The following is a 16,418-nucleotide window of genomic DNA, read 5'->3' as shown; positions in this document are numbered from 1 at the left end:
GCCGCGATCTTTTGTAGAAGTGTTGTAGGAGTTTTTAGGAGTGAACATAAATTACTGACAAAGTTGCATCAGTGTACAGTACATTGATCAATTCTTGCTATAGGTTTAACGCGTATGTCATGTATCCAAAATTATAGACAAAATGTATTTTTGTGTAGTTGGCCATAATAATGTCAACTAGATCTCTTCCTCAATGAGGATAGATACTATTCTCATTCAACCAACCTGTTTGAAACCATAATATGGAACATTGAATTGACGAGTTTTCCTCAGTCAATGTTTACAATTCCCTGAAATCGTGTCGTTCGGAGTATTCCCAAATCCCTTTCTCAAAGCATCATTCCCCCAATTACCTTGCTTGTTTTTCTTGTAACGGCAACCATTGAAGCGACACATGCTAGCACTCTGGCCCATCAGGGCCTTCGGTTGCGTCGCTAATGTAGAGGAGTCCACTTCCGACCGGCGGCTTCCGGCGGCGTTGATTTATTTCATTCAGATCGACTCCACTGGTTCCCCAACTAATGGGCACTACAACTACTACCATCGCCGATAAGTCCACTTGTTCCAATAACGTTGCACCATTTCCAACTTGCCCCCACGTTTTGTTCCCACAACCGCAACGTTGTTCCTTGCAATCTCCGGTCGTGTTCGATAAAACTTGTACTTGCACACCTACGCCACGGCATAGCGTCGGCCGGCTGCCTGCCTGTCTGCCTGCCTACCACAATAAAGTGAGCACAATGTTCAACACATCCGGTTCCGGCGCTAGGATGGCTTGGAAAGGGCAACCACCGAGGAGGTAGCTCACATTTCCCACCTTTACCGGCTGCAGCTGGCGGTAAATCAGCTGTTCATTTTTCTTTCTCTCGTCGTCGGCGGCAGACTTTACTTCCTTTGCCACTGGCACGTGGCGGATCCTGTTCCATTAGAGCACTTTGTCTTCTACTTTGTTTTCGGTTTTTGTTCTTTTGATAAGTCTGGTTTCACTAAAACTTTGTTAAAAGGTGGTTCTTATGTTTCGAATGCACGCACTTATTTACTGAATATGAAGCAAACAAATCTCAATCTAAGAATATTGTGTCCGAAGCTAACAATGTACTGATTTGGAAGTTGATGTTTAATACAAGCATGCTGCAAGGATTCCCATCCTAATCTCTTCGAGGAAGGCAGGCATCAATTGAGCATCTATTTCCAGGAACGTCAATTCTGATTAATTTTGACGTTTGATCTTCAGGCGAATTAATTTCAGATGAAATATAAAACTTTCCGTTCTCGTATCTTTCGATCTGCTTTGAGCAGTCCGTTCATCAGCTTTCATAGCTTTCAACGAATTTGCTGGATACAAAGTAGGAAGCATCTTATCGTGTATCCACTTGATTGGATCTATTTTGGGGTTTATTTTGCTATTATGTTATTGACATGCGAACAGAAGGAATCTTAATCTGGGGAGAGTTGGTAGGTCACAGAAAAGCATTCTTTCATCATTGTGAAGGATAAATTATCCTTAAATCGTGATGTAATTGTAGATAATGCAAAAATGTTTAAAGAAATCGATTATGAAAAACTATGGTAAAGATTTATGTAGCAGGTTTTAGATATAAAGAGAGTTTGTAATCTGAAGTAAATGTAAAATAATCATATGGGGGGTCCAGTTGAGCAGCTGACTACAAGTTCACCTTATAAGCGGAGGGTCATGTGTTAGATTTCCAGTTCCTACACCAAGCCCTCATCAGATGCCGGACTAATGATCATAATGGACTCACGATAATATGGAGTTAGGTAACGGTTAAGAAACACAGAGTGAATCAGTTCAATTAAAGTTTATTTCCGTGTTTTGACTACACGACATGAACATGAATTACAATGTTTGAAAACTCGTTGTGAAAATGCACAGCATGAGTGAGCTTTAGTTCGAAAACTATGCCACTAAACCATACCATATGTAGATGAAGTGCGGTCCTCAAAAGTGGCAGACCGAAAAGTTTTCGATAAGTTGAAACAAGGGAATATTGTGAATAGTATAGCACATAACAGACTTCAGTAAGCTGGTCACCTCTGTAGTGTGAATAACGGAATAAAGAATGACGAGAGCAATATTCATCAAGCAAGCAGTAGAAATCGGTACCCTAAACGTTCGGGGAAATTGAAGGGACATCGCATAAAAACAGACGAAGATGGAACTAAATTTTTCAGCAAGAGTGCTGGACAACGACTCTGTGAAAAAAAAATCTATATAAATACGTATAATAGCTTTTAACTTGTACTTTCATCAGTTACTCCAGCTATTAAATGCTATTCAATTCCAACATATAATGACAAAATTGATCTCAAGCCACAAGTAAAAAAAGTTAATTTTCTGTTACCATTTCTTACACCCAGGAGCTCCTACAGTGCAGTAGCATGACGACGGCTATGGCAATTACGTATATTGTATGGTAGCTACCAGCAGTTACACCATGTCGCAACTAATTGCAATGATTTATGGTGAACACGAGTTGAGCAAAATCGAAAAAAGGACTCCACCAGCGTTTCACAGGAACTGGTCGTTCTGGTGCACGAAAAGAAAAGTCCGTGCGAATAAACCAGCAACTTTATGGCTCTGTGTGTGGCCATGAAGAAGTCATACTTTTCATTAACAGATCGAAAACTAGTGAAACGGAAAATGAATTTCGTTGGCGGAATTACTCAACATTGTTTCGACCCAGAGGTCGGAAACTTGTTACGTACGTCCGCTCATACCTTTTTGGTTGATAATTTGTTTTGCAAATTTAGAATAGTTCATCTTATTCTTATTCTTATTCTTCATTATTATTCTATATCTCTGAATTGGTCACCGAACAGAAATGGCAATATTCTGCACATTTCAAATAACTCCATTCATTATCCACTCCTTCTTACTATAGCATCCATTTATGTCATTACGAACGTTTAATTGGAAAACTTTCGATATTCCATTCTGAAGCTTACGCCTAAATAGCTACACAAACTTCATTTGCTCTATAAGCTTATTAATCTCTTCAAGATTCAGCAACCGATATTGAATACACATAGCTTAACAACTTCAATTCAATATGTTCCCATAATGCCATTAAACCCCTTAATCGTGTCCCGCGTAGACCACGGCACGCTAAACAAATTTCAACTTGAACCAACCGCTATCGACAGCGGATGCTATTGGGTCAGTGAAAACGTACGACGTGAGGCGATAACCCGAACAAAACTTAAATTGTGATTACCAAATTATGATTACCAAATAGGTATGTCTGATATAACAGTCCTATCGTCTTGAACATTTAAAAGTGAAAATAAAAAGTTTGAAATCAAAAGATGTCACACTTGCACCTAAATTATTTTAGCGATAATTTTTGGGTTTCGTCTAAATCATAAGACATTACACTTTGCTCCGTTTCCCCATTCGTTTGTTTAATTTGACCCATCATCAAACTATTAGGAACCGTTTTTGCCTATTCGGGATCATTTCGGTAAAGAATGACAACGCGGCGTCGTTGTCTGCGCGAGTACAAGCGAGAAGCATCAACGAACGGCAGCGCTTTCGAGAGTTATCATCATTCGGGAAAAACTTTTCCAATCAACAAGGCTACTAAAAGTGGGTGGAGGAAATCTCCGCAGGCGATGACCTGACACTACTATACCGCACCGGGATTCTGGCTGGATCAGATTGAAATTTCACGGGTGTTCGCTCATGTTTTTTTTTTCTTCGCCACCGTCATCATCGTGTGCTACAGGGATGATGATCATCAATAATGGTGTCATAGAAACTGGAATTTATTTTCAATGGTGGATGATACGGGCACATTTTTTTTTCGAATAAATGCTGGTTTAGTTGCACATATGTGGCACATTGCATCGGATATTGAAATACATTAAGTACGTGACTAAGGCAAATATGATGCATCCAAAATAGTTTTATTATTATGTTTCATAGATATAAACTGCCCATAAATGCATAACAGCCCCATGCAGATAGGAAATCAAGCAAACGTACGAGTCTTATGAATTAATGAGCAGTGAACAGCTCGTGGAAACTCCTAAAAGTCCATCTTGAATCATGTTGCTATTTAAGGCTTCAATTTTTAAACATTTCATATCACGGATTAGATTTTTTTTCTCTGAATGAAGGACATACATTTTATTATTAATTGATATAATCCATATATATTTATTGACGCAATTTTTGGACAAATTTTGAAGAGTTTCCCCAAGAAATTCGAAAGAGTTTCCCGAGGAAGTTACAAAGAGTTTTCCTTAGAAACTCCGAAGCGTTTTTCAAGGAAACTCGCAGGCGTATACTGGAAGACTTCAACGAATTTCCTGAAGAAATTCCTAGCAGTTTCCTGAGGAAACTTCGAAGCATTTCCCAAGGAAACTTCAAAGCATTCCCCGAGGAAACTACATCGAGTTTTCTGAAGGATTTTTGAAGTGTTTATTGAGGGAATTCCGAAGCGTTTATCCAATAAAATTTCAAAATATTTCTTAGAAAATTCTAAAGAGTTTTCCAAAGAAATTACGTAGAGTTTTTCGATTGAATTAAAAAGATTCTCTCAAAAAGTTTCGGGACGTTTTCCAAAAGAAATCTTCTATAGATATTCGAGTTTTCTAAAGATTTTCCAAAGAATTTTCCCAGAGACAATCGAAGTGTGCTGCGCTGGTGAGAAGGCGTAACATTTTTCGCTTCCGTCATTTTAATTTATTTTATCTAAATAAATCCCGAAGCCAGAAATGAGCCAGCCTAGGGCTGAAAATCTTCTTACTAAAGACATAAAAACAATACCAAAGTCCGAAGACTAACAAAATAGTGAAAGCATTGCTAGTGTCATATAGTCATCCCTTACACTGGTGCCGATGAAGATCGACGTGTCCGAATCTATATTTCTTCGCGGGAAGCTCGTTTGGCTGTGCTTAAATTCTAGCTGACCAGGTATGAGCGATGAACACAAATTTGGTAAGATCTTTCGATTGTACCTGCACTACTGATGACGGCTTTGATGAGCACTCTTGTCGCATCTATTCCACATGCAAGAGCAAAACCCTTTCCTTTTCATATTTGATCAGACTTTCTTATTGTTATTTGCTCTCCATTACTAAGATATACACACTAGAATCGATAGAAAAAGAGAAGGGTGATTTTTTCGGCGCCGCTGCTAAAGTTCTATCTATTAATATTCTTAATTTCAATTGATAGTACTCAAAACTGATAAACAGGAACGCGAAAACCTTTCTAACATAATCCATATTTCTTGCGTGTGTAAGAAAATGCGCGGAAAACTTCTCTGCCTTGTAATATTACGCATTGCAAGAAAAATTTGGATTAGTGGAAAATCCAAACCGCATTGAGCGGATATTTTCCTAGTAAATGATCATAGACAGCTTTGCCCAACGTAACGATGTTTACTTTCAATGTGCCATTCAGTGTTATAACTACACAAAGTTGACCCACTTTGGAAGTCATTATGCTAAGCATTAACTCAATTCCTTCTACTTTTAAATATAGTTTTCTCATATAATAGCTCAATATACTACGTCAGTCCGGTAAGCATGCCCTATCGTCATAGGAATAAGAACTACGAACTATGTGGATCGACAGGAGGGAAAAAAAGATGAACTAGTGACACTGTCTCTTAACTGTGTTTTAGGGCTTTTTTTAATTTGAAGGTTATTTGGTAGAATAATGTTAGAATAATTATGTCTTTGTTACATTTCCTCCTTGCGGGAATCGCTCATTGCGCGTTATTTCCGCGGATCTATCCAAATTTTTCCTTTTCTCCGTAATATTTATTTATGTTTATCTCAAATAATTTTCCCTGCCATGCCTAGAACACTGTCCGGCCGAATTGATCAAAGAGTAGGCTTTGCCGAGAACGCTTTACGCTTGAATTTTCTGTCAAGGTTTTTTGGTTTTCATTCTCTAGTTTGAGTATTTTTATTCGCTCTTAAGTTTTTGAAGTAATTACTCAACCCAAGATTCAAAAACCAAATTATATTTTGTATTATGAAGGGTTTACAAAATAGAATATTCGATACTATCTTCACAGTCTCTATGTTGATCTGAGGTGTGAGAAGTAGGTTGAACGCTCGCCTGCGTCTATGAGGGCGGACACAGTAGCAAATTAAATACAATATGCACCAATATGGCTAATTTGAGGCGTTCATAGTAGTTTGAGCACTCGCCCGAGGGCACGAGGGTGGACTCAGTATATTCTTTGCTTCTTTTCTTTCCTTAAATTCAAGAAAAATAACTAGAAAAGTATTTTTGACAAAATGTAAGGTATTGAACAATAAAATCATACCAGAACAGCTTGTTAGTCGTCGACTAACCGAGACCCACCACTATTACAGGACTGGTTATATACATTGAGTTTTCAATGTGCTGTGATTCAGGATGAAGAACGAAAACTTTTATCGAAAGCTGCGAGGACTTCAATGGCTATCGCCGAGGATTTCAACGCCCAAGTGAGTATTTTTCCTTTATTTGTAGCTCTTACATGGATAGAAACGAGATGCGGAGATTTTACGCAACTGTCAATGGCGCGCGGCATAAGACTGCGCCAGTGCCCGCCATGTGCAATGACCGAGAGGGGAATTTGCTGACAGACAAAACTATGGTGGTAGCCAGGTGGAAGGAGCACTTCGAAGATGAAGGTGTATTAGGGAGCATGGTGGACATAGTCGGCGACGGTCAAGCTGTGGAACCACCAACGCTGCACGAGGTTAAGAAGGTTCTAAACGAGCTGAAAACGGTAAAGCTGCCGAGAAGGACGAGATCCCGCTCGAGCTTCTCAAGCACGGGAGTGAGCAGCTGCATCAATCAATCCACCATATTATCCAGAAAATATGGGAGGATGAAGAACTGCCTGCCGGCTGGTTGGATGTCCTCATATGCCCAATCTATAAGAAGGAACACAGACTAGAGTGTGCCAATCACAGAAGATCAGATGTTTAGCCTGCGGATGATCCTTGATAAATTCCGGGAGACTTGCAGACTCACCATCTGTTCTTTAATTTCAACGCAGCGTACAATTCAATGAAAAGAAATGAGCTGTGGCAGATAATGTCCGTACATGGTTTTCCGGCGAAACTTATTAGACTGATACGTGCAACGCTTGATGGCTCGAAATCAAGTATTCGGATTGCTGACGAAGTGTCAACCTCGTTTTTGACCTTAGACAGATTGAAGTAGGGCGAATTTATTGTTCAACATTGCACTCGAGGGCACTATTAGGAGATCTGGCGTGCAGAGTAACGGCACTATCATCACACTGTCGCATAGGATTTGCGGCACTGTCTAGGATTTGCGGACGACATCGACCTCATTGGAATCGATCGCAGAGCAGTAGTGAAGGCTTTTGTCCCACTGAAGAGGGAGACGGCGAGGATAGGCTTAATCATTAACTCTACATGGTGGCAGGTAGAGGTAAAGGAAGACCTAGTGGTGTTGGTGCTGAGGTAGTGCTTGATGAGTATGTGTTTGAAGTTGTTGAAGAATTTGTTTACATTGGAACGTTTGTGACAAGTGACAATGGCCTTTCCCGTGAAGTGATAAGACGTATTGCTGCTGCAAATAGGGCCTTTACGGATTACAAAACCAGCTTAGGTCCCGCAGCATCCAGACGGAAACGAAATATGCATATGCAAAACTCTGATTCTACCAGTGGCCCTTTATGGACCTGAAGCATGAACGATAAAAGAGGCAGACCGGAGAGCTTTCAGAATTTTCGAGCAAAAAGTGCTGTAGAATTCTCGGAGGGAAACTAGAAAATAGTGTGTGGCCAGACACAAGAATCATGAGCTGTATCAAGTATACAAAGAAGAAAATATTGTGAATGGTATAAAATACGGCAGACTTCAGTGGGCTGGTCATTTAGTGCAAATGTCAGAAGAAAGAATAGCGAAAACAATATTCAACAGAGAACCAGATATGGGTCGGCGACTTCGTGGAAGGCCACGAACACGCTGCCTGCACGCAGTGGAATCGGACCTGGGGACCCTGAACGTTCGGGGAAACTGGAGGAACATAGCCCAAGACCGACGATTATGGAGCTCTACAATATGCCAGGCATAGGTGTATCAACGCTATAACCAACCAGGTATCCAGGCAGGTAGAAGTGTATTGAACCAAAGCTACAGTAACATTAACTATTTTCACTTTGAGCGATTGATTATTTAATCTCGTGAAGGATGAACAATTGAACGAGATAAGGAAATGCTAATACTGTTGTATAGAAGTTACATAGGTCTTATCACTTTCCATGGTGAATCCCGATCTATGTTACTGATAACCCCTGCCTACTAATACAACTTCCATCCCGTGGTTATTTTGGAGATGCAGAGGTATTCTCGTAAGAGAATAGATGGTAAATCCGAACCAATTGGATCGAAGTGCATTTTGCTCCAGTTCTGGTCAATCACGTAGCAATTATTGATATGTACAGTCAATCTAAACTAAACTAATAATTTTCCCTGCCATGCATATTGCTGGTGTTGTACACGGCGTTTTCGGTGTCACATCAAAAGTAAATATGGTATAAAAAAAATATTTCAAACTTTTTTTAAAACACTTTTTAGATTTCCAAACGTTTTGCTATTCCGTTATTGATCAGAGCTAGTGCAAATTGCCCTTGGATCCACGTGAATAGTGGTTGAGGTTTACTGTCTATTCTCGAAGAGCACGTTTCAGCTGCTCCCAAATGTTGATCAATAACGGCGCCGGCGAAGTCCTTACAGTCAGTTGGGAGAGGAAGGGAATGTTAGTGTGTGGTTATTGTTGCTACTAGAGACCGAGAACACCACGGCGAGAAGGTTGAGTTAACTAGGTGGGATAATCGCCCACTTTGTGCGATTGATTGTTTACCCTTGCCATGGATAAACATTTAGTGTTATTTAGTACGCGGAACGATCGTACGATCACCAAAATGTCCTGTCCTTTTCCCGGTTCCATTTCATCGGAAGTCCTGTTGCTGCTGAATGGTCCTTCTTCCTCTGGCGTTCTTATCCATCTACATCCGTTTATAAACTGGATTCGTTTTCGGTCCATGCACGGCTATTTATGACCATTAGGAACATTGTCTGGTAGCGATATGCAGACGTTGTCGCAATAGTCAGACATACGTTCTCGTGCACTCGAAACTATTGGACGTAAGTAGCAGTAATCAGACGTACGTTTATGTCAGGGAGATGTTATGTTGGGGAGACAGTGAAATCATATTCGATTTTAAGTATGCGAAATGTTTCATTTCCCTCGTGGAAAATTTGAATCTAGCGGTAAATTGAACCGCTTGTTATTATTCCTACATATTGTTTATAAGGAACGTTTGTAACATTTCTTTTGGAGTGACCTCTATTTTGCACTTCTTCACGAGCTTCAAACGTTTCTAAAACCCAACGCAAGCGGCACGTACCTTCTGCATGGGCATTTCGTTCCAGATTTGAGAATTACGTCTTGATCTGGTCCAAGTTACTGACGTTGTATTCGTACAGCTTTAAGCCTAGTATGCAGTTCTCAAGGAAAACGGTCAAGGAAAATTTCGCGTTATTACCAAAGGAATTTTAACAATTGAAAACAGTAGGCGAAAAACAAAATATTTTCTGTTTTCATTCGTTAGTCGATTTGGTGGTGTTGCGAGTCAAGCGGAGCAAATACAGTACCAAGCCTCATGATGCCTGAAAACTGCTTTATTCGCAATCGACTTTGTGAATAATTTCCGTTTTGCCCATCGGTGAATGGAATAGATTCGATAGATTGATAGGCATTGTGGAAATCATCTTTGTAAAGGCAGTGCCGCCGGTCGTCAGCTTCTGGGGCTGCCATTACTGCGATATTCTGCTGCGTTTTAATCTGATTCTTTTTGCAGATTTTGTATCCTTTTACCTCTATTTGAGGTAAGGCCGTTCGTCCCGGCTTCATTTCCGTTCCCTTATCGGCTATCGGCAGTTCATAGAGTGACTCCTGGTACTACACTGTTTTACAGCAGCGATGGCAACTTAAACTCAAATAAACATAATAAACAAATTTAGTGGATTGATCCACTAAACAGTTTGGTTTTTATTTCTTGACGAGCCTGGATCCAAAGACGACCATCGACCAGCCCACTCCAAAGTTGGATTTTACTGACTTCTCTAGTTCGAGCAATGCTTTCTTACCATATCTATCGAATTGACAAACTCACTCCGGTTTTTTTTATTTGACTCAATTATGCCTCCAACTTCTCAGACCCAAATGTAAAAATTGAGTCCACGCTATGGCTACCGCAATCATCTATTGATGAACATCGCCTACGATCGCATATCAGTTCAACACGGATTTTAGTCATTTTCATATTTGAACCTGTTATTGTCATATTTCTCATTCTTATTGTGACTGTTCAATATGAAAATTTATTTAATTAGAAAATTTAAAAAAAACCCAGATTAATCCACCTAGCGGTGATGATGCCTTTCTCGTGCGGTAAAAAATAGTATTTTGGCCATAACTACCAAGCCTATTGTCCGATCCGTCCAATTTTCAATAGGAAAGAATGGGGCAGTATACTGCGTCGAATGCAGCCTGTTGTGAGGGAATCCGTTCAGGGTAAGTGCATTAAAAATGAGCTAGACTTTTTTACGCGCTTTTTTATGAGAAAAAGTATTTTGGCCATAACTACCAAACCCATTGTCCGATCCGTCCAATTTTCAATAGGAAACAATGGAGAAAGATACTGCGTCGAATGCGAAAAATAGTATTTTGGCCATAACTACCAAGCCTATTGTCCGATCCGTCCAATTTTCAATAGGAAAGAATGGGGCAGTATACTGCGTCGAATGCAGCCTGTTGTGAGGGAATCCGTTTAGGGTAAGTGCATTAAAAGTGAGCTAGACTTTTTTACGCGCTTTTTTATGAGGAAAAGTATTTTGGCCATAACTTCCAAGCCCATAGTCCGATCCGGCCAATTTTCAATAGGAAACAATGGGGCAGTATACTGCGACGAATGCAACCTGTTGCGAGTAAATTTGTTGAGGGTAAGTGCAAAAAAAGTGAGCTAAACTTTTTGCTCTTTTGGTGCGCACATACACACACACACACACACGCACACACACACACAGACATCACCTCAATTCGTCGAGCTGAGTCGATTGGTATATAACACTATGGGTCTCCGAGCCTTCTATAAAAAGTTTGTTTTTGGAGTGAACATATAGCCTTTACGTATACTTAGTATACGAGAAAGGCAAAAACCTTTCAGTTTGTCCCATATGCCAATGTAGTCGTTGAGCTTCCGGATAAACTTCTGGGAGAGATTTTAGATTAGGTTAATTTTAGAGGGAATTCCTGGAGGAATTTTTGGAAATATTCCCGAAGACAATTCGGAAATAATTTCTGGCGACATGATCGCGAAACTTCCTGGTGGCATTCCTGGAGAAAGTCCTGCAAGTGTTCCTGGAGGAATTTCGGAAAGAATGTCTGGATTAATTCCTGAGGAGTTCCTGGAGGAACTCCTAGAGAAGTGCTGGAGGATTTCTTGAGGGAATTAGTGGAGAATTTCCTGAAGCAATTAGTAGACCTATTCCTGGAGGAGCTCCTTAAAGAAACCCTGGAGAAATTCCTGGAGAAAATCATGAAGGAAGTCCAGATAGCAGTGCTGGATAAATTCCTGAAGCAATAAGTGGAAAAATTTCTGGAGGAATTAGTGGATGAGTCCTTGAACGAAGAGAGAATTTCTTGAGGCAATTAGTGACGGAATTTCTGAAGAAATTCCTGAAGGAATTGTTGGAGAAATTCCCGCAGAAATGCCAAGAGTAATTCCCGGCTTAACTTTTGAAAGAATTTCCGGAGCAATTATTGGAACAAGCCCTTAAGGAGTTCCTGGAGAAATTCCTGAAGCAATTGATGGAGGAATTCCTGAAGCCATTAGTAGAACTATTTCTGGGAGAACTCCCGGAGCAATTAGTGGAAGAATCCCGGGGGCAATTAGTGGAGAAGTTCTTCCTCCGAGAATTTTCTCTGGAAATTCTCCTAAAAATTCCTCTGGGAATTCCACCAGGAGTTCCCCATCAAATTCATCCAGTAGCTTCCCCAGGAATTCTTTCGGAAATCCCCCTGAAAATTCCTCCAGGAATACCCCCAGGAAGAATTCCCGAAGGAATTCCTTGGGATATTTCTGGAGAAATTCCTGAAGGAATTCCTGGAGATATTGCTGGAGAAATTGCTGAAGGAATTCCTGGAGATATTGCTGGAGAAATTGCTGAAGGAATTCCCGGAGGTAATCCTGGAGGAATTCTTCGAGGTATACTCGGAGGATCTCCTCGAGGTATTCCCGAAGGAATTCCTGGAGACATTCCTGAAGGAATTCCCGGAGGAATACTTGGAAGAATTCTTGGGGAGAGTATTGGTAGAATTCCTGGGAAAAATATAGGAGGAATTTCTGGAGGAATTCATGGAGGAAATCACGGAGGAATTCTTGGAGGAATTTCTGTAGAAATTATTGGAGGAATTCTTGAAGGTTTTCCTGGAGGAATTTTAATAAAATTTTTCTGGAAAATTCCTGGAGGAATTCCAGAAGGAATTCCAGAAGGAAATCCCGGAGGAATTCCTGTAGAAATTCTCGGAGGAATTCCCGGAGGAATTCCTGACTGAATTCTTAGAGGAATTCCTGGAGGTATTCCAGGAGGAATTCCCGAAAAAAAATCCTAGAGGAGTTCCCGGAGGAGTTCCTAGAGAAATTCCTGGAGGAATTCCCGGAGGAGATCCTGGAAAAATGAATTCCTTCCGTATTTCCAGGAAGACTTCCAGAAGGCATTATTGAAAGAATTCCTAGAGTTATTTTCGGAGGATTTGATTAAGGAAGTGCTGGAGGAACCACAAGAAGAAATCCCGGAAAAACTCCTAGAGGAATTTCTGAAACAAATTTCCGGAGGATTTTTCAGGAAATTCTCGAAGGAAGAAATCTCGAAGGAATTCCAGGAGGAAGTCTGGAAGAATTCCCGGCGAAATTACCGAAAAAAATGCCCGCAGGAATTTCCGAAGAAATTCTCGAAGGAATTCCCGGAGGAATTCTCGAAGGAATGGATTAAGGTTTCGGGAATTCGTCAGGAAAATCCTTCGAGAATTCCTCCGAAAATCCTTCGGAAATTCCTCCGGAAAATCCTTCGGGAATTTCTTCGGGAATTCCTCCGGGAATTCCTTCGGGAATTCCTCCGTGAATTCCTTCGGGAATTCCTTCAGAAATACTTTCTGGAATTTCTCCGGAAATTCCAGGAATTCTTAGAGGAATTTCGGAGAAATATTTGGATGAATTCTGAGAAAAAATTCTCCGGGAATTGCTTCGAGAATTCCTCCGGGAATTCCTCCGCGAATTCCTCTGGGTATTCCTTCGCGAATTCCTCCGGGAATACCTCCGGGAATACTTCCGGGAATACTTCCGGGAATTGCTCCGCGAATTCGTCCGAAAATTCTTCCTTGAATTTTCCGGAAACTCCTCCGGGAATTCCTTTGGGAATTCCTCTGGAAATTTCTTCGGGAATTCCTCCAGAAATTCCTTCAAGAATTCCTTCGAGAATTCTTTTTTTTTTTTGAGAAATTTCGAATTTCCGAAAGAATTCGGGACGAATTTCCGAAAGGAAGACTTCCTGAAGACACTCTTGAAAGAATTCTTGGAGTTATTTTTGGAGGATTTGATTAAGAAGGTCCTGGAGGAATTCCAGGAGGAAATCCCGGAAAAAACTCTTGGAGGAATTCCTACTACAGAACTCCTTTAAAAATTCCTTCAATAACTCCTCTGGAATTTTTTTCTCCTTCGGAAATTTCTTCAGGATTTTTTTCGGGAATTCCTCAGGGAATTACTCCTTGAATTCCTCCTGGAGTAATTACCGGATGAATTCCTGGAGTAATTCCCGAGAGGAATTACTGGAGGAATTCTCCAAGGTGTTTGCGGCAGAACGCCCGGAGGAATTTCCGGAAGAATTCCCTGAGGTATTCTCGGAGGAATTCCCGGAGGTATTCCCGGAGGAATTTTCGAAGGTATTCCAGGAGCGAGGAGGAATTTTTCTCAGGAAATTCTTCCAAGAATTTCCCCAGAATTCCTTCAATAATTCCTCCGAGAATTCCTCCAGGAATTTCCCAAGGAATTCCTCTTAGCATTTCTACAGGAATTCCTCAAGGAATTCCTCCGAAAATTTCTACAGGAACCCCTCCAAGAATTCCTCCAATCACTCCTCTGAGAATTCCTCCAGGAATTTCCCAAGAATTCCTGGAAGAATTTCCAGAGGAATTATTGGAGAACTGCTTGGAGGAATTCTGGAGAAATTCTTGGAGGAATTTTCTTAGAAAAATTCCTCCGTCAATTGCTTCGGGAATTTTTCCACGAATTCCTCCGGGAATTCCTCCGGGAAAACCTTCGGGAATACCTCCGGGAATTTTTCTGGAAATTTCTCCGGAAATACCTACGGGAATTCTTCCGGGTATACGATCGGGAATTCCTCCAGGAATACCTCTAGGAGTTTTTCCGAGATTTCCTGCTGAAGTTCCCCCAGCACTCCCATAATCAAATCCTCCGAAAAGAAACTCAAAGAATTCTTTCAATAATGTCTTCAGGAAATCTTCCTGGGAATACTGTAGTAATTTTTCTTAAAATTCGTCCCGAAGTTACTGCGGCAGTTTCTAAGAAATTTTATCTAGAATTTTTTTCAGCGTTTCCCACGAAAATTCCTCCGGGAATTCCTTCGGAAATTCTTCTGGGAATTCCTCTTGGAATTCACCCGGGAATTCCTCCAAGAATTCCTATAAGAATTCCTGCAGGAACTCCTCCTGGAATACCTCCGGGAATTTCGTCAGCAATTTTCTCCAAGAATTTCTTCATAATTTCCTGGAGGAATTCCTGGAGGAATTTCTGGAGGAGTTCCCGAAGAAAATCCCGGAGGAATTCCTTCAGGATTCCAGAAATTACTCCGGGACTTCCTCCAGGAATTTCTCCGATAATTCCTTTCGGAATTCCTCCGAGAATTCCAACAGGAATTTCCCAGGGAATTCCTCTTAGAAATTCTCCAGGAATTTCTCCGAGAATTCCTCGAAGAATTCCTCCAAGAATTTCTACAGGAATCCTTTCAAGAATTCCTCCAATTACTCCTCTGAAAATTCCTCCAGGAATTTCCCAAGAATTCCTTCAGGAATTCCAAGAGGAATTATTGGAGGAATTCTTGGAGGAAATCTGGAGAAATACTTGGAGGAATTCTCTGAGAAAAATTCCTCCGGCAAATCCTCCGGTAATTCCTCCAGGAATTGTTCCGGGAATTACTCAAGGAATTGCTCCGGGAATTACTCAAGGAATTCCTGCGGGAATTCCTCTGGGAGTTGCTCCGGGAAATCCTCTGGGAATTGCTCCGGGAATTCCTCTGGCACTTGCTCCGGGAATTCCTCTGGGAATTGCTCCGGGAATTCCTCTGGGAATTGCTCCGGGAATTCCTCTGGGAATTCCTCTGGGAATTGCTCCGGGAATTCCTCTGGGAATTCCTTTGGGAATTCCTCTGGTAATTTCTCCGGGAATTCCTCTGGGAATTCCTCCAGGAATTCCTCCAGGAATTCCTACAGGAATTCCTCTGGGTATTCCTCTGGGAATTCCTCCGGGAATTCCACCGGGAATTCCTCTGGGAATTCTTCCGGGAATTCCTCTGGGAATTCCTCCGGGAATTCCTCTGGGAATTCCTCCGGGAATTCCTCTGGGAATTCCTCCGGGAATTCCTCCGGGAATTCCTCCGGGAATTCTTCCGGGAATTCCTCCGGGAATTCTTCCGGGAATTCCTCCGGGAATTCCTCAGGGAATTCCTCCGGGAATTCCTCCGGGAATTCCTCCGGGAATTCCTCCGGGAATTCCTCCGTGAATTCCTCCGGGAATTCATCTGGGAATTCCTCTGGGAATTCCTCTGGGAATTCCTCCTGGAATTCCTCTGGGAATTCTTCCTGGAATTCTACCGGGAATTCTTCCGGGAATTCCTCCGGCAATTCCTCCGGGAATTCCTATGAGAATGCCTGTGGGAATTCCCGGAGAAGTTTCCGGAGGATTTCCCGGATGTATTTCCGGAGGATTTTTTGGAGGTATTCCCGGAAGAATTCCCGGAGGTATTCCCGAAGGATTTCCTGGAGGAATTCTCAAAGGAATTTCCGGAGGAATTCTCGAAGGAATTCCTGAAGGAGAAAACATTTCCAGTGGAGTTAATTGAGGATTTCCCCGAGGAAAATTTCTCTGGGAATTGCTCCGGGAATACCTCCAGAAATTGCTCCGGGAATTCCTCCGAAAACTCCTCCGGGAATACCTCCGAATTTGTCCTCGGGAATTCCTCCAAGAATTCCATCGGGTATTTGTTCGGGAATTCCTCCTGGAATTCCTCCGAGAATTCCTCCTATCTGAATACATTCTTGAAAAAATTCATGG

At 41.4% G+C, this 16,418-nt stretch overlaps 1 protein-coding gene across 14 annotated transcripts in view; it reads right to left on the bottom strand.

Annotated features, from left to right (window-relative positions):
- LOC134212544 (dual 3',5'-cyclic-AMP and -GMP phosphodiesterase 11-like) overlaps positions 1-16,418 on the bottom strand; it is a 390,689-nt gene that overhangs the window by 84,138 nt on the left and 290,133 nt on the right. For 5 of the 14 annotated variants that reach the window (XM_062690510.1, XM_062690511.1, XM_062690512.1 and 2 more), the window contains exon 2: positions 354-1,039. The exons of the other annotated variants lie outside the window; for them this stretch is intronic. In XM_062690510.1, the coding sequence (XP_062546494.1) occupies positions 354-414 (61 nt within the window). In that variant the 5' untranslated portion in view covers positions 415-1,039. The remainder of the gene's footprint in view (positions 1-353; positions 1,040-16,418) is intronic. 14 annotated transcript variants of the gene reach the window in all.

Source organism: Armigeres subalbatus, chromosome 2 (genome assembly GCF_024139115.2).
Source record: "Armigeres subalbatus isolate Guangzhou_Male chromosome 2, GZ_Asu_2, whole genome shotgun sequence".
In the NCBI taxonomy this organism is placed as follows: Eukaryota; Metazoa; Arthropoda; class Insecta; order Diptera; family Culicidae; genus Armigeres; species Armigeres subalbatus.
The sequence above is the reverse complement of the archived record's forward strand: the minus strand, read 5'-3'. Positions and strand labels throughout refer to the sequence as shown.